The 22870-nt window shown below is 42.7% G+C and overlaps 1 protein-coding gene across 1 annotated transcript in view; it reads right to left on the bottom strand.

The window, feature by feature from the left end:
- Positions 1-16038: 16038 nt before the first annotated feature.
- The window catches only part of DNAJC27 (DnaJ heat shock protein family (Hsp40) member C27), a 31530-nt gene continuing 24698 nt past the window's right edge, over positions 16039-22870 (bottom strand). Inside the window, exon 7 of the mRNA XM_072770846.1 lies at positions 16039-19962. Within this exon, the coding sequence (XP_072626947.1) occupies positions 19830-19962 (133 nt within the window). The 3' untranslated portion in view covers positions 16039-19829. The remainder of the gene's footprint in view (positions 19963-22870) is intronic.

Genomic DNA, 22870 nt, shown 5'->3' with positions numbered 1-22870 from the left:
AAATTTATTTGAGAGAGAGCAAGGGGAGGGGCAGAGAGAGAGAGAGAGAATCTCCAGCAGACGCCCCACTGAGTGAGGAGCCTGACACAGAACTTGATCCCACAAACCTGAGATCACAACCTGAGCTGAAATCAAAATTTCAGCTTAACTGAAATTAAGTTAATGTAATAACTGACTGAGCCACCTAGGAGCCCCTTGTTTTGGTTTTTTAAGCTGTTGGTCCTCATGTGCTTAGCATCAAGTCAGCCCATAGTAAATGTACTCTTTTTCTGTAGCTCCCATGACAAATTACTATAAATGTAGTGTCTAAATGGTACAAATTTCTTATTTCCAGTTCCAGAGGTCAGAAGTCCAAAATGGGTCTCGTTGGGCAGAAGTCATGGTTTTGGCTGGGCTGCATTCTCTTCTGGAGACTAGGGGAAAATCTATTTCCTCACTTTTTCCAGCTTCTAGAGACCACCCACATTCTTTGGCTCACGGTCTCTTTCTTCCACCTTCAAACCCAGCAAGGTGACACCTCTCTGGCCATTCTTCCATGGCCACATCTCCCTCTGACCAGGGCCTGGAAGGGTTTTCCAATTTTAGGGACCCATGGGATGAGGCTAGACCCACCTGGATCATCTCTGCATCATATTTGCAAATATGATTAAGATCCTTCATCATATTTGCAAAATCCCTTTTGCCATGTAAAGTAACATTTCTAGAGATTGGGATAATGACAGTTTGGGGGCCATCATTCTACCTGCCCCAATAAGCTCCTGAAAGGATGGCCGGGCAGTGCTGATTAGAGCAAGGACCCATGGTAGTTCATTTTTCCTAAACGAATCTTCCCTGGATGTTTCTAATCTTGCTGCTGCGCTAAATGGCACTAGCAGGTTAAGCCTGGAGATTGTAAACCATCTTGAAAGTCTGTGAAAAGATGCTTTTTTCTGAGAGGAAAGAGGCCCTTGAAATCTTTTAATGCTAGAGAAAGCTGTAGAAGGAACTCATTTGCCTAAGAGGTCCGCCACTCTGCTCCAAGTTACCTAATCTGCATTAACAGAACAGATTCATTGTTCCAGGAAGGCTGGTTGGGAACAAGAGGTGATCCCACAGCAGAATGAATGCCTGAGGTTCACAGGATTCATTCCAAGTCTCTCCAAACCCCCTACATGTTGCCACTGGAATTGTCTCCCAGAAGCAGTTTAGATTGTTGCACTTGCTCAAATATCTCTATTCTTTTCTTTTCTTTTCTTTTCTTTTCTTTTCTTTTCTTTTCTTTTCTTTTCTTTCTTTTCTTTTTTAAATATTTTATTTATTTATTCATGGGAAACAGAGAGAGAGGCAGAGACATAGAGGGAGAAGCAGGCTCCTCGCAGGGAGCCCAATGCGGGACTTGATCCCAGGACCCCGGAATCATGACCTGAGCTGAAGACAGACACTCAACCGCTGAGCCACCCAGGCATCCCCCTCTATAGTTTTCTTACTGTTTTCTGATTCAATTCTAAAGTCTTTAGCATCCAGCATGTTTCTTGGTTGGGCCCCAAGCTCCTTATCTCATGTACCTTCACAACAGTTCTGTGATGAAAATATCATTATTATGTCCATTTCACAGATGAGAAAACTGAGCCTAGGTTCAGAACTTGCCTAAGGTTCCATAGCAGATAAAGGGCACGGCCAAGTTTGTACCAATGTACCTCATCCTAGGGCCTTGCTCACCCAGGTGCTGAGCAATCTGACCCACCCCGCCCATCAGTCATTGCTGAAGGAATGACAGACTCAGTAACCTGCCCCCCCGCTTGGACAGGTGTCAAGTTAGTGCCGGACCACAGGGTGTGGGGTTCAGAAAGCAAAGCAGGAGACTGGCTGGGCCTCTGCTTTAAGGCATGTGTGTTCAAATCCAGAGTTATCCCCTCCAGCCTGGGGGGCAAGAAGGCAGCCCAGTTGGAAGGGTGGAAAACCAGACAGCAGGCCCACAACAGGCAACAACACCCAAGGGGAGTCTTTGCATTCTGGCCCAGGAAGGACTCAGGTCAGCTTGATTTACATACCGCTGACCCATTTTCATATCTTAAAATAAGAAACACTGAGTACAGGCTTTAGGATTATATTTACCAAGTTGGAGTGCAGTGAAGCCCAGGTCTGCAGGGCCGAGGTTTGTCTGTCTCCCTCGGTCTTCTAGGGCACCAACCCCTCCCCTCGCCCAGTGTCTAGGCCTCTCAGCTTCTCTTCTTCACTTCTCCCCCTCAGGACCAGAGCCTGGAGAGTGATCCACCTGAAGCAGGAGTGACTTGCATGTTACTGCTTGCATGTTACCTGCTGAGGTCTTGAGGTGATCATCAGCTCCGCCTCCACCTGCTCCTCCATCTGAGCCACCTAGGAAGCAGACCCAGGAAGCAGGCAGATGGGATGCACAAATCCCCAGGGATGGATGTTGAGCCAGAGCTTGGAGCTCAGACATGTGGCCACAGTCTGCGATGATGCTTCATTCTGGACTTGAACCCCGTTACTCAGTCCCAGGTGTTGTGGGAGGTGGCCAAAGGTCCCCCTGGAGGGGCACAGCCTGCCCGGGGATACAGAAGTGAGAGGACAAAATGCACCCCATCTCTCACCCAAGCAGCAAATGGGAACAGAGTGAGAGGACCAAGCAGATGGGTCCCGCACAGTTCCTGTTCCCCATTTCACCAGAGGACAGTTAATGAGTCCAGAAGAGCTCTTCAGGGGATCTATAGAAGCAGGAGAGGGAGAGGTACTCCACTAACAATGATCTACACACACACACACACACACACACACACACACGCGCGCGCGCGCGCGCGCGCGCGCGCGCGCACGCGCGCACATGCACCTTTGATGGTCAAAGACATGGGTCAAAGGAATGTCAGAACAATGGCATTTCAGATTTCACTAAGTAGGTAAGGGAAGACGGTATTTTCTAGGCACAGTGGCTTTCCAAGCACCCCCACCTCCACCCCTGCCACCCTTATATCAGAGCATATAGGATCCACACAGTACAATGGAAATTGTAGAGAGAGGTCCCTGCCTCCTCTCTGGGGCTGACTCCTCCCCTTGCCCCGGAGACCATCCCTTACACCCAACCCAGTCTCTCCCCTTCTCTCCTCAACAGATGAGGCTGCTCCCATCTTAAACCATGAACCCCAACCCTGCTAGCCCCTTTGTTCCCTCTAGCTGCCACCTTACCTTCTTTCTGCCAGGTCAAGCTTCTTGTGGAAGTTTACTAAGCAGCATTCATAACATTTGTGTCAAAAGAGAAAACCAGAAAAGGCTCCACGCAGTAGGGTACATCTGGGAGGAAGCAAGGAAAGTGTATCTGCCTAGGATGAGGGTGGGACAGCCCACAGAGAGGGAGCAGCATGAGCGGAGGTGGGGACATCCAGCCAGGACACGGGAATGGCCAACGCAGGTGGAGAGTGGAAGGGTGTCGAAAGGGAAGTCGTGGGGAGGCAAGAAAGGTAGAAAGGGGCCAGATCAGGGAAGGCCTTGAATGCTGAGCTAAAGCGTCTGTGTTTGGGCTTCACGCTTTACAGTTGCCGAGGATTCATCTGGACAAGCAACAGGTCCTGACTGGCTACGTTCTCTCCGAGGATTGATTTGGAATAAAAGATGGTTTGGAAAAGGGAGAGACTATCAAGGGAAAACTGGCAAGAAGGCACAAAATAAAAAGTACCGGAAGACTGTGGTCCAAATTAAGTAATGTTCTCTAGGATTCCTTCCACAAGATGCTCAGGCCTCGCGCATGGGCTGTCATGCTGACTTACACCCAAATCAGACACGCTCAGGTTTGGGGGTAAGCATATTCGTGTGTTTTTACAGATAGTAATTTTTATAGCTGTTAAATAATTCATGCTGGCTTTGTATTCCCTCTTGTGTTCTTAAAAAGGATGCTGTTTACCGCACAAGTGCTGGCGGAAAGAAATGAGCTACCCACTCTGTCATTCTTTTTTCCAATCTTGCTGTGCCACGTGGGGGAGGCCAGACACCTTTCTGAAAGTGGTACCTTCGGTGGAAGGTGTGCTAAGCTTTCTCAAAACCAGGTCGAGAGCTTAGTCCTTTTTTTTTTTTCTAATTAGAGTTTTTATTTTAATTTAAAACTTTTTCACTTGATTAAAACTCATCTCAGTGAAATAGGTTCAGAGTGGGTTTCAGCAGTTCGATCTCTCACTCTTCTTCCCCCTCCAGTTCGCCTCTGGCTCTACATGCAACCAGCCCTGACAAGGGAGAGGCAGGTGACTGCTGTCCTCACAGCTGAGTGGGGGCCCAGAAACCTCCAGGGTAAGGCTTTCGGGTCAAGATGACTCTAGTCCTTCCTTTCAGAGCCCACACTACCTGTCAGCTTTAAGTCTCTTCAAATGGGAAAGCTTATAGCCCCTGCTCTGCTATTTTTAGGAACTGCTAGCATTGACTCACTCTTTCTGCCAGCTTGCAGCCTGCCGCTCTCTCCTTCCCGTGATGTCAGGGACTTGCTCTCATTGTTGGGTCGAGAGCTCGTCTCCCATCTCCCTGGCCTGCTCAGCTTTGGCCTGCATCATCCATCCTGTCGCTTTCACAGGGTCTGCATTTCCTTGTTTCTCCTTTTTTTTTTTAAAGTAGCTCCACAGCCATCATGGAGCCCAACGTGGGGCTTGAACTCACCACCCTGAGATCAAGACCTGAGCTGAAATCAAGAGTCAGACACTTAACAGACTGAGCCACCCCAGGCGCTGAGGCTTCCCTTCATAAAAGCTGCTCTGCAAGTCACAGTCAGACACTAACCTGGATGGACTGGAGATTTTTCATCTTGTTCATAACTTTGTATTCCTGTAGCTATAAGTGGGAATTAGTTTTTTGTGTATTTGTTTGTTTTAATGAAGTCTAAGTTCAAATATGCATTTATTTTTTATTTTATTTTTTTTCAAACATGCATTTAAACAAAAATAATTTACAGTTGACCCTTGAACAACACGGTTTTGAACTGCGTGGGTCCACTTATACATGATTTTTTTTTTCTTTTTGGTAAAGTATAGTACCATGAATATACTTCTCTTCCTTATGATTTTCTTGAAAACATTTTTTTTTCTCTGGCTTACTTTCTCCTAAGAATATAGTATCAGGACGCCTGATGGCTCAGCCATTGAGCTTCTGCCTTTGGCCCAGGGCGTGATCCTGGAGTCCCAGAATCGAGTCCCACATCGGGCTCCCTGCATGGAGCCTGCCTTTCCCTCTGCCTTGTGTCTCTGCCTCTCTCTCTCTCTTTCTTCTCTCTCTCTCTCTTTTAGTGTCTCTCGTGAATAAATAAAGTCTTTAAAAAATACAGTATCAATACATATAACACAAAATACGTGTTAATCAAATCTTTATGTTATCATTAAGGCTTTGGGTCAAAGATAGGCTGTTAGTAGCTAATTTTGGGGAGAGTCAGAAGTTATACTCAGATTTTCAAGTGCATGGATGTTGGTGCTCCTAACCCCTGTGCTGTTCAAGGGCCAGCTGCACATTTAAATAACTTTGGAGAGAATGACATGAAGGAGGATTTACAAACTATAAGCTGATACTTACTGTTCATTATATCTTCATCCCAGAGCATAGCAGAGTGACTTACACAGAGAAGACACTGAATAAGTACTCAGAGGAAGGGATGCTTAGGAATCAATGGATACATTCTGAACTGTTAAAAGCTTGGTGATTTATGCCTCTCAAGAGTAAAGCTTGCCGTTCAACATGCAGAACTTTTCTTCAATAAATTGAAAACAGTGGTGTTCTCAGACTTCTCTCCCAGGGTGGAGCCGGAGAGGTATTTTTGGCAGTTGGGTTGTATGATAGTTGTTGGGATGATTTCCATTTTAAGTAATCCCAAATCCAATACAAAATGGTTTAAGGGATGTATGGGTGACTCAGTGGTTGAGTGCCTGCCTTTGGCTCAGGGCATGATCCTAGAGTCCCAGGATCGAGTCCCAGCATCGAGTCCTGGGATCAAGTTCTGCATCAGGCTCCCGATAGGCAGCTTGCTTCTCCCTCTGCCTATGTCTCTGCCTCTCTCTCTGTGACTCTCGTGAATAAATTTAAAAAATTATTTTTAAAAAAGGCTTAAATGGTAGAGAAATATATTACCTCTATTATGCGTCTTTTTTTGTCTTGTTTTGTTTTTATAAAGATTTTATTTATTTGACAGAGAGAGTACATAAACAGGGGGAGGGGCAGAGGGACAGGGAGGAGTAGGTTCCCTATTGAGCAGGGAGCCCAATGAGGGACTCAATCCCAGGACCCTAAGATCATGACCTGAGCCAAAGGCAGATGCTTAACCAACTGAGCCACCCAGGCAACCCTATAACTTATCTCTGGACAGGACCTCTATCCAGTCTTTGGACAGCACAGATCTAAGGTTCATTATTCAATGGTTATTAATAACCTCTTTAAGGTCCACGAGATTTTCCACCTTCTGCCCTGCCACCCTTAGGATATCAGCTTTGCCATCATAAGCTAACACTCTTCATGGTTGCAAAATGGGGCCACAATCCAGGGTCATATGCAGATAGGACATTGTACCACAGAAGAAGAGGAACAGTTTCCTCCTATGCCTTTCTTTTCAGGGGTACAAAATCTTCCCCAAAAGCTGCCCTCAGGAATGTCCATTATGGAATCTGCTAGCAAGGAAGAAGGGAGGAATGACGATTGGATAGGCCATCAACAGTGTGGGTTCCCTCAAAGGCCAGACCTGATTCCTGGCAAAGCCCACTCTCTGATCATTTTTATGAGGAACTTCCACAAACTAGGGCAACTCTTAGACAAATATCATCAAGAAAATTACACCAAGATTTTATTGGTTAGTGAGCAACATATTTGGGTGCTAACAGCACCTATATGCTTTTATTTTCTTACTCTCAGGCCCCCTTTTATTTTATTTTATTTTTCAGGCCCCCTTTAAATCAACATTCAATCTGTTGAGAATCGTGTGGTTGAAGGGTCTACAGTCTATTCCACAGTGCAGCAACACAGGTCATTCATTCATTCATTCATTTATTCATTCATCAAATACTTATTTACAAATAATACTTACATACTTACTATGTTTTTATTAGGCACTGAAAACACAAGGACAGAAAAGACAAAGTTCTTGACTGCCAAGAAGTAATACATTGAGGAGACCTTGCCCTGATAAGGAGAAAATCTGCTAAATGTGCCTGAGTAGCAGAAGTGAGTCTAGAAAAAAATCAGAGGCAGTGGCATTTGAGGTGGATATAAAAATTCAGTAAGAGTTTGTGAGGCAAAGAGGAGAAGGGAAAGGATGTGTGCCTTAGGCAGCTGAGCCTGCTGGAATAAAACACCACAGACAGGGGGGCTCAGACAACAGACATTTATTTCTCCAGTTCTAGAGGATGGATGTGTAAGATCAAGGTGTCTGCAGATTCAGTTCTTGGTAAGAGCTCTCTTTCTGGCTTGCAGATGGCTGTTTTCTTACTGGGTCTTCACCTGCTGGACAGAAGACTCTCTGGTGTCTCTTCCTCTGCTCACAAGGACCCTAATCCCATCGTAGGGGCTCTACCCTCATGACCTTATCTAATTATCTCCAAATACTCCCTCCTCCAAACACCATCACGCTGGAGGTTAGAGCCTCAACATCTGAATCTGGGGTGGCAGGAGGAAGGTGGGGGACAAACATTGAGTCCATAACAGTGTGTCAGGTCCAGAGGGCAGGAGTTACAAAGGTACAGAAGCCATGAAGAGTATTGACTGTGTTCAGAGAACAGCAAGAAGGCACACAGGAGGGTAGAGATGTGAGAAGGTAGAAGAAGGCTGAATTATAACCAGGCCAAGGCAGTGCGGTGTTGTGGCAAAAGGCATGGGCTCTGAAGTCAGGCCCCAGTCTGCACACAGGTTCCACTCTTAGAATGGTTCAGCGATTATGTTAGTTCTCTAGGGCTGCCATAGCGAGTTTTACAAACTGGGTAGCCTAAAACAGCAGGAATTTATTTTCTCACAGTTTGAAAGGCCAGAAATACAAAATCAAGGTGTCAGTAGGGTTTGGTTCTCGCTGGAGGCTGAGGGAGAATCCATTTCTGCCCTTCTCTGAGCTTCTGGTAGCTGCCAGTGACCACTGGCCTTCCTTAGCTTGCTGCTTTGGAATTCCAGTGTCTGCCTCTCTCTTCTCATGGTCTTCTCTCTGTGTTCCTCTGTCTTTTCCTCCTTCTCTTGTAAGGATGTGGCATTGGCTTGAGATCTCATCTCAAGAGCCTTGCCTTACACTAATTACATATGAAAAGACTCTATTCCAAATAAAGTTATGTTCTCAGGTTCTAAAGGGACATATCTTTGGGGGGACCATAAGGCAACACGACTGTGGTATTAGATCACTTCCTTAACCTTTCTGAGCACATTTCCTTATCCATAGTTTGGGGATAAAATGTGTATCCTGGGGGGCACCTGGATGGTTCAGTTGGTTAAGTGTCCGACTCTTGATCTTGGCTTTGATGTCACGGTCATGAGTTTGAGCCCGGTATTGGGTTCCATGTGGGATGTGGAGCCTACTTAAAAAATTTAAAAAAAAAAAAGAATGTTTCTCCTGAAGGGTCACTGTGAGATTGAAATAAAATGCTTTTAAATTGCTGAGAAAGGACTTGGTTTCTAGCAAGTGCTCAGTAAACAGTAGGAATTCCGACTATAATTATGGGGCAACAGAAGGCTTGCAAGAGGTTTATAAGGAGGGAGGAAAAGAAGAGCCACTTCCCAAATTTGTTCTCTTTTTGATTGCACAGGGGCAGCAGGCAAGGCTCTGAGCAATCTGTGGCTCAGTCAGTCAGTCTCTTGGGATAAATGAGGGGGTAGAGGTGCAGCTGCCCCTTGAGGAACAGTGGTGGCCCAGGATGCTGGTCCCAGATCCCACTTCGAGAATCATTGTCCTACACATTTCCTCAGTTCCAGAAGCACCTTCTTTGCACATATTAAGTGTTCAGTCAGTCTTTGTTGCAAGGAGTCATATACTGTGGGCTAAAAAGTGTATCAAAGACTTAACACCCACTTACAATGTTGATAGGAGGCTGCTAGTGAGTTAAGACAGGTCTTCCTGCTCAGTAATTTAAATCATGATATAAATTGATTTCAACCAAATCCATCCCACTAAATGCATTTCATGAAACCCCACACTTCACCATATTAAAAATTCCCTGGGTGGGGTGCCTGGCTGGCTCAGTTGGTGGAGTGACTCTTGATCTTGGGTTTGTGAGCATAAGCCCCACGACGGGTGTAGAGATTACTTAAACAATAAAATCTTTTTTTTTTGTTTTGTTTTTTCTAAACAATAAAATCTTAAAAAAAAAAAAAATCCCTGGCAATATGACAGGCATGCTCTCTGTGCAGGGTTGAAGAGCTAAGGGGCATTGGATTAATTTCATCTGGTTTGTAGGGAAAAGCACAAGAAGTGAGCCACCTTTATGCCTCTAAGAGCAGAACAGTGGGGTTTTAAACGTCCTTAGCAGCAGATGGTAACTAGGCTTATCAGGGGGATCATTTCATAATGTATAAAATTATCGAATCACTATGATGTACACCTGAAACTAACAGGATACAGTATGTCAATTATACTTTAGTAAAAAGAAACAAAATTGAATTAAAAAGAGTCTTTAGTGGCAATATTGTTAAGGAATGTAATCCATCAACATAAGTACTGAGTGCCTCCTGCAGTCACTGTGAGAAGTGCTTTGGGAGCCAGGGCTTTGAGATGTAATCCTGCCTGGAAGAGCTAACCATCTAGTTGAAGAGATAAGAGGGGAGGAACGGGAAGGGTGTGGGGAGAGCTTAGGTGTGGGAGGATGCCTACAAGCCCCTGCCCACTCCCACACTTTCCTGGGGTGAGCCGTGCCAAGTTGGAGTTTGCGGTATCATGGTTATGAAAACTTGTTGACGTGTCTTCCCAGCTTGAAATCTACCAAGAGTAGGGTATTTATACAACAATTGGGCAAAAGCTACAAATCAGGATTTCCTTGCACCCCCTCCCCCTGCCCCCAGCCAGTTTGCTAGCACACCAGTAACTCCTAGGGCCACGTAATAAAAAAGTTCAAGGTGGCTTCCAAGGTATAGCCTAGAGGGTGCAATTTTGGGGGAAGCCTGGTGTGACATTGCACTTGCTAGGACACCGGAGCCAGAGTGACCATGACCGGGAGGGGCCCCCAGGGCTGGGCCTCGTGGCTGGGCTGGGGAAAAGTGGCCTGGAATAACTGACCCTCCAGGAGGACAGGATGTAGAGGAGCTAAGGGGCCCAAGGAACAGGGCAGAAGAAGCCAAGGGCCAGCCTGCACAACCAGGAGAACATGGGGTCTGGAGGCCCTGGTGGGACCATGACGTCAGCAGCAAATGGCATAGCAGGCGGGACTGGCTAGAGGCCAGCAAGGATGAGGGACAAGAGGGCCCACAAATGCTTCTCTCGGCCAAGATGAGAGGCAATGCCCAAGTCTAGATCTCCTCTGGGAAGACAAGGGGTAGAGGTGTCAGGAGGAGGGGGTCTTGCATTTACTGGGTTTTAATTTAGAGCTGATCATGTTTAAAACCAGAAGTGACTAACTTGCCTTAAGAGGCAACTTTTAAGTTTTCCCACCTTTGGTGGAAAATGTGAGCTCAGGACTCAAGATGACTTCCGTTTTATAGGAATAAAGAATGTCTTTGTACATCTGAGTCTTGTGGACTTGTTACTAAAAATTTCCAACACTATTTGCCTTTGTAGAGTGAGCTGCTAAAAATCATGATTGCGTGTAGCAGGAGTTTGAGGTTTATTAAAAGAAACGAAAGGGTTCAACAATGCCTATTATTCCTAACTTTAGCAGAAGTCTAGCTCACTAACATTTTTCTAAAGTCATTTTTCTTCTCCTTTTCCTTTTCTGTGTTTGGAGTGGTGGAGATGTAGAAGAATGATATACAAGAGGTCTGGGAGTCCTTTGTCAAATTTCAAAAGTGATAGTCTTTACAAAGGACCTGAGGTGTTCTTTAACCGAGAGCCTCCTCTAATAACAGAGGAAAGTGCACCTTGGAAGGTAGACCCCCTTGCCCAAGACTACTCTCTTAATTGGAGAGCTAAGGCTCTGTCCTGGCTCTTCCCATTTCAGTTCTGCTGTTTCTGGGTTACAGGAAAGAGTTTATGGATATGTAACTACATTAAGTGAATTTGAAATTCTAGTTGGAGAGCACTGATTGCTATGTTAGCATTTCAAACAAACTTGTAAGAGACTAAAAGCTTTTTTTCTTTTTTAGAATGGAGTTTCTACTAATGTAAAAGAAGCAAGATTTAATTACAGCCCAGAGCCACCCAATTTAGAGATTCCCACAGTTTGGACTGAGTCTCTTTCTTTCTTCTTTCTCTTTTCTTTTTTCTTTTTTCTTTTCTTTTCTTTTCTTTTCTTTTCTTTTCTTTTCTTTTCCTTTCTTTTCTTCTTTTCTTTTCTTTCTTTTCTTTGTTTCTTTGTTTCTTTCTTCTTTCTTTCTTTCTTTCTTTCTTTCTTTCTTTCTTTCTTCTCTTTTTCTAAAGAGGTACCATATTTAGTTTTTTGTTGTTGTTTCATTTAACTTTTTAGATGACTAAAATCATTTATATCCATTGGGAAAACGCAAATAATATAGACAAGCATAGGGTAGAAAGTCAAATTATCCTGACTTCATCCCTTAAAACCTTCTCCTCAGACAATCTTTTGACAGTTTGGTGAATATAAACCACCTTTCTTCCTGTGGTGCTAGTGATTCTAACACAAAAAGCCAGGGCAAGGCTTTGAGGTGGAGGGAGGGAGGGAAACCACCTTTTTAGGGCTTCATGTGTTCTAATATGACAAGAATAAATTAAGGGTGTGAAAATCACCCAGAAACAAAACCTTTAAGCTGACATAGGCTATACAGGGTCTATCTCGCAGATCCATAGGTTTAGTTATCCTTTAGTTGCTGACCTGGGTGGATGCCCTTTAAAACATGATTTTTAAGCTGTTCAGAGGCTCCTCTATATTCCATATTTTAACACACTGTTAACTTACGTTGCCATGCTAACTTCTCTTGACTTGGACGCCCTCAGAAAGAAGTTTCCTTCATTCCTGTGTACACATGCAGGATTTAAACTTGTGTCATTATAAGGAAAGTTGTACATTTGTGGTCTTTTTTTTTAACATTTTATTTATTTATTTATTTATAGAGAAACAGAGAGAGAGAGGCAGAGACACAGGCAGAGGGAGAAGCAGGCTCCATGTAGGGAGCCTGATGTGGGACTCGATCCTGGGTCTCCGGGATCACGCCCTGGGCTGGAGGCAGCGCTAAACCTGCTGGGCCACCAGGGCTGCTCATATTTGTGGTCTTAAAAAAAAAAAAATACACCTATTTATTCCATTTAAGCAACACAGGACAAGAGGGTACAATATTACTCACGGGTGCAAAGTAGAATATATTAAAATTTCGATCCTGAGGCTGATAGCGTAGACTTCAAGCCTGTGTTCTGGAGCTGGGCAAGCTTAGGTTTGAATAGCTTCCTATGTGGCCTGAGCAAGTCACTTAACCTCTCTGAGCCTCAGTTTTCTCATCTGCTAACATTATAAAACATATCCATCTTCTTAGAAGTCCTTTGGTTGTTTCTGTCACTGGGCACTTCTCTTTAGCTATCTTTCTAATATTACTTTTTTTTTTTTTTTAATAGTACCTATCTTTTTTTTTTTTTTTTCTTTTTTTTATTCATGAGAATACACAGAGAGGAGACAGAGAGAGAGGCAGAGGCACAGGCGGAGGGAGAAGCAGGCTCCATGCAGGGAGCCTGACGTGGGACTCAATCTGGGGTCTCCAGGGTCACGCCCTGGGATGAAGGCAGGCACTAAACCACTGAGCCACCCGGGCTGCCCTAATATTTCCTAATATCTAATAATTTTTATTTTCATTTTATTTATTTATTTTTTTCTAATAATTTTTAGTATCTAATGTCTTTCCAATTACCCTTCTTAGAGGACTCCAGCCTTCCACATCATCTTACCTGGTCCTTCTTCCTCTTTTGGCAGCCCCAACCCCTAAGTCTTGTTCATGTTAGGAAGAGCAGCTCAGCTCTTTGCCTTACGATGCAAAGCCATGGTACTTTCCTTTATGTCTAAAATGTCATGCGGGCACTTCACTAAACAGAGTCCCTGCCCAGCACGCCAGCAGAGTGCCTGACAGCACTGGTAACTGAGTGTTTCCTTGAGCCCCGTCAGTCTCTTGGGTGAGGTGCTCCCCCATCAATATTTGTGAGTGGGAGGGAATGGCATGGGAATTTATCTTCTGATAGGAACTCTGCCATCTACCTTGGGACGCAGAACTGCCTGGTAAGTTGCTTTTTTAAGGAGTGATGTTAAAACTGTTATCTTACAATTTTATCCTCATAAAATGTTGTTCTTAGTTGTTTTACATACAGGGACCCTGTTTTGGGAACTCACTAGGAATATAGGGTTCTGTCAATAAAGAAATCTGACAGACACTGGCTTAGGGCTTTTCTCCTTCCTCCCTGATACTCAGAATGGAAATAGTTTCTTTTTCTTCTTTCTTTCCTTTTTTAAAAGATTTTATTTATTTGAGGGAGAGAGAGAGCTCTTGAGCAGGAGGGAAGAGCAGAGGGCAAAGGCAGAGGGTGTCTCAGGGAGCCTGATGCAGAACTCGATCCCAGCATCCTGGGATCACCACTCAGGCCAAAGGCAGATGCTTAACTGACAGCCACTCAGGCACCCTGGATATGGTTTATTTCCAGTTTATTTTCCTTTTAAAGGTTTATTTTCCTTTTAAACCACTAAGATGCCTTTGCTCTCTTAAGTATTTATTTTGTTAACCTTTCTGTTTTCTCTTATACTCTGAACTAGCAGAATGTTCACATTCTGCTATCTGAGGCATGTAGGCACCTTCCATCTTCATTTCCCTCAATCATAGCAGACTTTTATTGTCTCTTCCCTGGGTAAAATGCTATTGGGGGCCGCACTGGCTGCTTTTATAATGATCACTAACAACTAACTGCTTGGGATGTAGAGAGAATCATTTTTTTGAAGTCATAGCATCCTTTACAACAGTTTTATTTTTATTTTTTTAAAAGATTTTATTTATTTATTCATGAGAGACACAGAGAAAGAGAGAGAGGCAGAGACACAGGCAGAAGGAGAAGCAGACTCCATGCGGGGAGCCCGTCATGGGACTCGATCCCGGGTCTCCAGGATCAGGCCCTAGGCTGAAGGCGGCGCTAAACTGCTGAGCCACCAGGGCTGCCCCCAACAGTCAGTTTTAAATGAAAATTTTCATTGGCTGATATCAGAGGTACACATTATTGTTTTAACTAAAACAACTTAAATTCTAGATATTTTCCTCCAAATAAATACCTTATCAACTGCTTTGAAAGAATACATTAATTATAAAACATATGTAAAGAAACTCCTTAAGTCTGGAACTATTTCCTTTATGCCAATATGGAAAATTGAGCTTTGGATGATAATCATTAAGTTCTCCAAAAAACCTTAATACAGCATTTTAACACCCCCCCCCCCCCCCATGATCTACAGTATATAGTAGCAATCAGAGTATTAATTCCAAATTGCTTATTTTGGAGACTACTCAAAAAGTACAAACTTGCCTCTTTGGAAATAAACCTATATAGGAAATAAGCCTATAGAAAAATAAGAACCTTTTTTCAAAACTTCACACACACACACACACACACACACACACACACGACACTAGAATGTTAATTGCTGGAGGGCAGGGATTTTTATCAATCCTGAGCTCAGTTATATACTCAGTGCCTAGAACAGGGCTGACATGTAGTAGGTGCTCAAGACATGCATGAAAATGAATAGTTTAACAATAAAATTCAATTAGAAATTTAAGAAATCACAAGTATTTTGCATCTTAAATTGACCCTGAAACAAATTTAATAAACCTAATTTTGCTTTTCAGTTTACAACTGGCTATTATTGGTTTAAGATATGGCCAAAGACTCCAATTGAGACACATCAAGTAAAAAACAAATAACAAACAAGAGAAACATCAAGTAATTGGACATATTATAATATATAAATGTTAATAGTATACTTACCAAATGTTGTACAGTCTACAGACCATAGCTTTCTTATCCTTGCTTACAATCCTTGAGGTCTACTATCTTCTAATATTAAGTTTCAAGTAATGGAAAGCAAACTCCAACGAACCTAAGCAGAAAACAGGGGTTGGAGATCTGTGGGAAGGATTCTGGAGTGGCATATGGATTCAAAGACAACCTGCTCAGGGGACCTCAGGGATTGGAAGGCAAGTCTTTGCCATCAGGATTCTGTCTCTTTATGAATATCTGCTTCAATCTTTCAGAATTTTTCCATGATACTGGAATCACAGTTGCCAGTATCAACAGGACTTATCTGATCTTACTCTTCTGAGAGGAAGGTGGTTTTCCTAGCTCCAATTGGAAAGATCCCAGAGAAGGATGCCCATTGGTTCAGTTTGGGTGACATTCCCATCTCATGGACCAATCTGGGGGCTAGGGAGCCAGGGTGGCTTAGAGGAGAATCTGGCAGCTCCTCTTGAGAGCATGCTAGCAGGATACAGAGGGTAGAACAGTTCCCCAAAAGAGTGGTGGGCATTCTTAGGTGACAACATACATAGTTCATAATGAAAATTCCAGCTCTTGTGTGAAGGCTTCAGAGATACATTGCCTCTGTAGGTTGGCCCTACAAGACTTTCCTTTCCAAATTCTGGGTTCACAACAATCTGTTACTTAAGGATTCTTTTTTCCAGGAACCAGTTAACTGAGTTAGTAAGCTATCCAGCTGAGTGAGCGCTGCATTATTAAAATAGGATGGTAACAGTTTCATCTGAATTAAAAAGGCAAACACAATATTAGCATCTTTAACAGATCAAAATGCTTTCATCACAACTTACTAAGTTTAGAATTGCCTGATGGACTGATAATAAAATTTCCTAAATTTACCACCCGGAAACTCAAGCAAGATGTTCTCTGTAAGGTCTCAGTTGGTGAGGGACTGGGCTGCTCCTAGACAAGTCCATTTTACATTGAAGACTCAACAAATAAGTGCAGCCCACAGACCAGTGTTTGAGTTTTGGCTTTATTTTATAAAAATACACAACTTAAATACATATGACACTCTCTATACAAGACATAAACAACTGTTAGATTTAACATTTTCAGTTATTTCAACAGAAGCAAATATGTAAATTACCTCGTAAGAGCGAAGGGTTTCTTTAGATACTTTGCATTCACAGTCAAAGGGGACACGTGCCCCACGGGAAATCAATGCAGGACACTAACCCAAACCGTCCAGCCTGCCCACAAGTCGTTTCACCACCGGGGCCTTTCTGGCACAGCTGAATATTGCACTGCTTGTTAGACACAATCTAACTTACCCACATCACGAATTTAAGCTTTCGTCTTTCCCAGAAAGGTTTAATAGAATAACCAACGCACAAACGTTATTGGCCGTCTTACAATTGTGCTAATACCAAATATGAGAAGTATGAGCCTTTCTTCACTTTGCAAAACTTGCAATGGAAGGTAGGGAGCTCTATTCTGCAGCTAAACTCATTTTCAAGAGTTTTACAGAAATGTTGGCAGCTAGATGGAGTGCAGTGAAGAAGGGAGTGACATCCTGGCGCCTACAGAAATTACCTTTGAGAAGGGCGCTGTCACTGTCAGGGGCAATCTGTACACTGCTGCACCCTTTCTAACTTGGGCCTGAAACACCTCCCACCCCCTCGAGATTTTGTTGCTGTTCTCTGAGGAACAGCTACTGTTACTGATTCAGGGCTTACAGGGGCCGCTTACTCACTCTGGCTTTCTTTCAGAAATTTAGCTGCCTTATCTATGGCTCTTTTAACTGGCAGTGAATTAGGTACCGGTTTATGGGTACAAAGAAATTATTTACCAGTTGAGAATTTGATGCATGAGAACACACTAGAGTACGTTTCCTGAGGTAAGTGTAAGCCCTAAAGGACAGCGTGCCACTCTAGGATTATAGCAATTTATCCTGGGTAGCGGCACACTACTCCAGGCCTAGACTTTCATGTTCACAGGCTAACAGGGCCAAGGACACGTGTTCGTGATGATATGAAATGACAAGGCGGAATTAAGAGGACTGCTGATGGCTGAGAACATCAATTCAAAAGAAGCCACACAGGGGAACAGAGGGGGAAAAGGAGGGTATATTTTAAAGTGCTTAGGTAGGATGGGCAATTAGGTGGAAATGCCTCGAGGGATTTCTAACAAGCTTTCAAACTGTTCATTCTTGGTGACTCAGACATGGAAGTAATGGCTTTCTTTCAAAAGAACTGTGCAAACTTTTTAATTCTTTTCTGAAAAACAAGATTCTCCATCAAATTTTTTTTAGCCAATGGAATGGTTCTGCTAATTGTTACTCTCCCCAACATATTCTGAAATCCTAACTGGCTGAAGGAATTTCATAAAGTTGAACTACAAAGTACATATATTTGCACCGAGAATTTAAACTAATACACAGAGGTCTACAAAGTTTTGTATGAAGTTAGTACCAAAAAACTTTGCATTGCAAATCATGCTTTATTATCCCTTAATATTCTGCGCAAGGATTATGGCACTCAGACAAATTCTAGGGCCGTGAAGCTGAACTTTTTTTTTTTCCTTCTTCTACATAAATGAAGTAGTTCATGGCCGACCTTAACATTAATAAAGGAGGTGCTGGGAACTGGGTTCCAAGACCTAAGAATGAAGATCAGGCTAAATTTCAACAAGTCACTCATTATATAGGAATGGAAGCACTAAAGAACTCTCTGTTATAACTGCTCATCTGCACAATGTAGTTGAATAAGATGACCAATCTGGTCTTTAGTAACAGTGATGAAAACTGGCACAGGCTTTATACAGAGCCACATACATACTCAGTGACCTGCCATGTCAATTTGGACTGACACTACCATGCACAATCCCTCGTTTTTTTTTTTACTCTAGTTCTGTTGCAAGAATAGATCTACATTTAATTACTTTAGGCATGATGAAGGCCTTAAGCAAAATTTAAATTCAGAAGAACTTTGGGTTGGTGTTCTGTAGTCCCAGAAGCTATTTAAAATTAAAAGTCCAGAGGAAAATCCCTAGGAAATCATATATCAGAATCAATTCATAAAAAAGAAGCATTTTTAATACCACCAAGATGAGAAGTCATAGTAGAACACAATGCTCTGGTTTCCTGACAACAAGCTCAATGCAGCCCAAGTGCAGCCACACAAAGGGAAGCTGCTTTGGAGAGAAGAATCCAGCAGACTGCAGAGGGCTGGAATTAAATTAACATGGCTTTTCTTGGGTAGAAGGTGAATGCTATGTGGTGATCAATATGAGATAGCTGTTTAAAATTCACATACAGTAACATTTTATGTACCTCAAAGCCTAATTAGTGCAGCTAAAAGTAGGAGCAATGTACTGAGACTGAAGATATAATGGGTCAAACAGCAAGACCAGTTCTGAAAGCTCTGGAAGAATGGTCAGTCCTCATATACTTCATCTTCAACCATTCCTTGGATGCTGAGGAGGAGACTATGGCAAGAGAATATATTTTTCTATGTAAAATTAGCTTTCATAATCTATAGTTTAAAAATATTACTATTTAGAAATATGAAGCCCAAGCAAAAATTAGAGATTCTTTCCACTCAGGCCTTAAGATCTCTCCCTCCACCAACACTCAAAGGATCCATACTGTCTCTGGTCAACCAGGGCTTGTAAGAGAGGATGGAAGAGGCAGTGGCCAAAAGCCAGGGACTCAATAAGAGAAAAATGACAGATGTGGCATATTAAAAAATAATGATAATAATAAGAGAAGAAAAGAGGAAGAAGAGGGAACTAATGCAGATAAGGAAGTGAAAAAGAGGCCTGGCTCATAGGAGTAACCCTATCTTTCCTACCTATCTATGGCAAACTGTGCAGAAATGAGAAAAGGCACAAGCCTCATACACAGGCTCTCCTAGGGGCATCACACAAGCCCAAGCCAGGTTGGCTGTGCCCTTAGGCCTTGCCTCTGATCTTGCCCTCTGGGGATGTGCACACATATGCTTCTGTAACCTGCAAGCAATTCTGTTTTGGGGTCCGATTCCTGCTTCCTAGGTGCACGATGCTCCCTACCACTACCAGCACCTGGTTCTATGCTAAAGAAAGGCCTCTGATCCAGGGGCAAGACTAGCAATAGCCAGTGTTCCCAGAACTCTTGGTTGCCCCTGCCTTTTCCTTCCTAGGACTAGCCTGTCTCTCCCCCTGGTGGCTGGAGAAGGGGACAGAGTGCATGTCCTACAAGGGCTACTCTATTTGGAACTGCCTCAATTCACAAACTTCCAAAGGGCTGTCAAGAGTTCATTAATTATGGACTGATCGATGATTCAAATATTACTTAAGGAACTCGTTAAAAAAAAAGCAACTTGCTTGTGAGGTCCCACCAAACTTTTGAGGGTTTTGATATTGTTTCCTTCTGTTTTTGCTGTTTACTTCTCCAATGAACTTAAAAAAAAAAAAAAAAAAAGGAAAAGCAAAGCAAAGGGGTCTTCTTGTCCCCCTTCCTCCCTCCAGAAACCTGGATTTTCCTGAGTGAAGCGCGTGAGGGATGCTACCACTACAGAGCTTACGAATGAAGGAGGAAAAAAATTCAGATCATTTAGAAATAGGAAATGAACTATACATACAAGTGGCGCTTGGTTCTTGTCACCACTCTGTGAAATGATAACAGGCACCTGAATTTCTAATTTACAAATGACAACACGAGAGAAAAAAGCAGTAAGATTTCTGTGGAGAAAAAAAGTCCATGTTGGTTATTTCACTTCTACGGACAGTCCGTTCATACTTGAGGCCTGCATTTGTCTTTTTCTCTTACTTCCTACTTGATGTTTTTCAGGAGGGCTGTCCGGGCATTCACAACCGCTTTGAAGGCATCTTCACTACCAGGTGCCACGCACTTGTCAGGATGAAGCAGCACAGCGAGTTTCCGATAGGCTTTGTTGACTTCATCCCTACGAGAAAGAAGCCAAGCTCCATGTGTCAGCAATAGGGTCAGCCCCCACCCACTGCAGTTTGGCTTTCTGGACTTACATCATATCTCTCACAGTAAGCATCTCCCAAATCATTATTACATTTTCTCACAAGTGGGACTAAAAGACTCAGAAACACACAATAAACAAATACATTATATGTTACATACAAGTAGAAAAAGAAATTCAAAGTGAAGCAAGTATTGAAACACCAAGGAAATGCCTGGTAAAAGAATGATCTGTGAAAAGGTCCTTGGCATGGAGCAGGCACCCAGCAAACTTTGCTGTGAAGTGATGAGGGCACAGGGTGATCAGGGTAGGCCTCTAGAGTGGGGTTCTGGCACAAGTGGGGAAACACAGAGCAACTGGGAGAGAGCTGGCAGAGGCTAGGAATTAGGAACAGCATGCCATGGCATGAAGTTCCATGAGGACACTGCTGGTGGGGGTGGGTAACAAAAACAAAGTTGGCCAGGAAGCAGGGGTCAGTAAGAGAAGGGCCTTGAAATCCAAACAATCACAAAAAAGTGGATTTGATAAACAATGACATCAGTAGGCATTTCATGACAAAAAAGGTGCTCAGAAAGCTGTCTCTTGAAGTTAGGAGACAGAGAGGAGGTTGTTACAATAAGCCAAGCACAACAGTTTGGATTAAGGTGTTTGTGGAGACAAATAAGGGAAGATAAGAGATAATATAGAAAAAGAATCGGCAGAAACAGGTGATGAACCGATATACAGGTAGAAGAGATGGAAGAAAAGGGGCTGAAATAAGTTCCAGGGTCATAGGGACTCTGATGCTCAGGGAAGATGGTGACACCAATGATCAAGAAAGGGATGCTGCAAATGGGGAACCTGAGAGCTCCAGCGAGCTCCTAAGACCAAAGAAGAAACAAAAGAGAAGGGAACATTACCCAGAGAGGAAAGAGGGCAGGACAGCGAGTGCTTCCCAAAGCCCAGAAGAGCTCCATGAGGGGTCTTCAGGCTTCTGAGCTCTTCAACAAGCAAGGACTGGCTGGGGAGGAGCCTGAAGACCATCTGCCCCTCTCCCTGCTCTTCATAGTCCTCTGGTGTCAGGCCTCCACATGTTTCTAAATACCCAGCTCCTCCTCCAGTCAGGTTTAGCTCTGTCCTTACTAGATAGTTTTATTTCCTACCTTCTTTTCGTAATTCAGGGTTCCAATTATCCTACAAGCCTGGATATGGTACCTTCCCAAATGACCTAGCTTTTCTCCTTTATGTTTTCTCAGAAGAATTTCTATTTAGCTCTCTGAATTAGAGAGGTGTTCTTTGATTGTCTTGCAGTGATGAAAATTCTTGAGTGCCCACTTGGAAAGACTGAGGTCACAAGGCCATGTTCACAGCTGTCCTTGGTTTGGGGTATGTGTTCTAAGGCTTTTTCTGCTTTCTGCTCTTAGATAAATCCTGAATTCTCTTGTTTTAAAACATGCATGGGGCTTTTTTACATAGCTAATTTTGATATTAACTAACAAAAATCATATTCTCCCTCTCTGAAGATACTCAAATTGCCAGAATTCTTCTCCAAAATAACACATACATTAACAAATTACATTTAACAAAGTAACAAATATATTAATTCTGCTGAAGATGAAAATTTTCTTAAAGTTCAAGAACAGTAAATGTAGCACTGAACAAACATTCAAACTCTTTATAACTTTAAAAAACTGTTTTTAGGTTCTGCTAAATGTTCTCACTGCCAAATGGAATTAATCTGATAGACCCAGAGAAATAGAGCTAAAAGAAACACATGTTTATATTGGTCAGTGATATAGAACTTATGGAGGTCCTGTACATTTTGGATAGATTCCAATTAACATAGTATGTAAGGAACCCAAAGTTTCTTTTTCCTTAATAAATACTGTTCTAAGTTAACTAATAAGTAAAGTTTCTTAATTTTACAGCCAATCTCCCTTGGAGGTGAAACAGAAGACTTTAGAATGAGACTATGGAACTCCAAAAGGACATTTAAAAGATACCAATTAATTGTGCTATATACATGAGATCATCCAAACTGTTCATGTGTTTAAAGCCTCCTCTGTTAGGCCTGGCAGGTCGAGGTGACCAGTAACTGTTTTACTCTTCCCCTGCCCTCTTTCTTTCTGGGCTTGAGGTGGGCTGTGCGACCCAAATGGAAAAAAGAAACTTAATGCCACTGGTACTGACAAGGGATTTCAACATGCACTTTTTTTTTTTTTTTTTTTTTTTTTTTTTGTGGGGACCAAGGTGACAAAGTAGAAAGGGAGAAGGATGGGGAGGAAAGTTATGATGCAAAATAAAAAGATCTGAGAACCCTTATAATTATAATAAAAATCATAATATGTACAGTAACAGAAGTGTTCTATTGTTAAAAGTTACATAACCACACCGAACAAGGATTTATTCTCGCACAAGCAACAAAGAATAGTGATTGTATTCCTCTTCCTCCCAAATATTTCTTTTGGCTAAAAATAAAACCATTTAACATAAATTCATACACAGATGTGAACCTAGCAGGATTCTGAGGGCTGTAGAAAGACACAGAGCCAGGCAGACACACAGTGTTCAAGGTCAAAAACCAATTGTACCACTAACTCCTAGTGTCCTTGAACATGTGTTTAGTCTCACTGAATCCCAGTTTTCTCACCTATAAAATGAAGTATTTGGAAAAGCTGCTAACATTCTTTTCCTCTTCTAAAATTCTATGATTTAAGAATTCTCTTTTGTAAGGTATTTTTTTAAAGTTACATTTGCTTCAATTCTCTTATTCAACACAGACAAAAGCATAACACACCATATCAGAAAGTATTTATGCAACACACTACATAGTTCTTCACATCAGGCAACTGTGCCCTCTATTTTGTTTCTTTGGTATTCAGGTAATTCACTGCAGAAGAGT

The sequence above is a fragment of the Canis lupus genome, chromosome 12 (assembly GCF_048164855.1).
Source record: "Canis lupus baileyi chromosome 12, mCanLup2.hap1, whole genome shotgun sequence".
Taxonomy (NCBI): Eukaryota; Metazoa; Chordata; class Mammalia; order Carnivora; family Canidae; genus Canis; species Canis lupus.
This window is presented reverse-complemented; position numbering and strand designations above follow the sequence as displayed.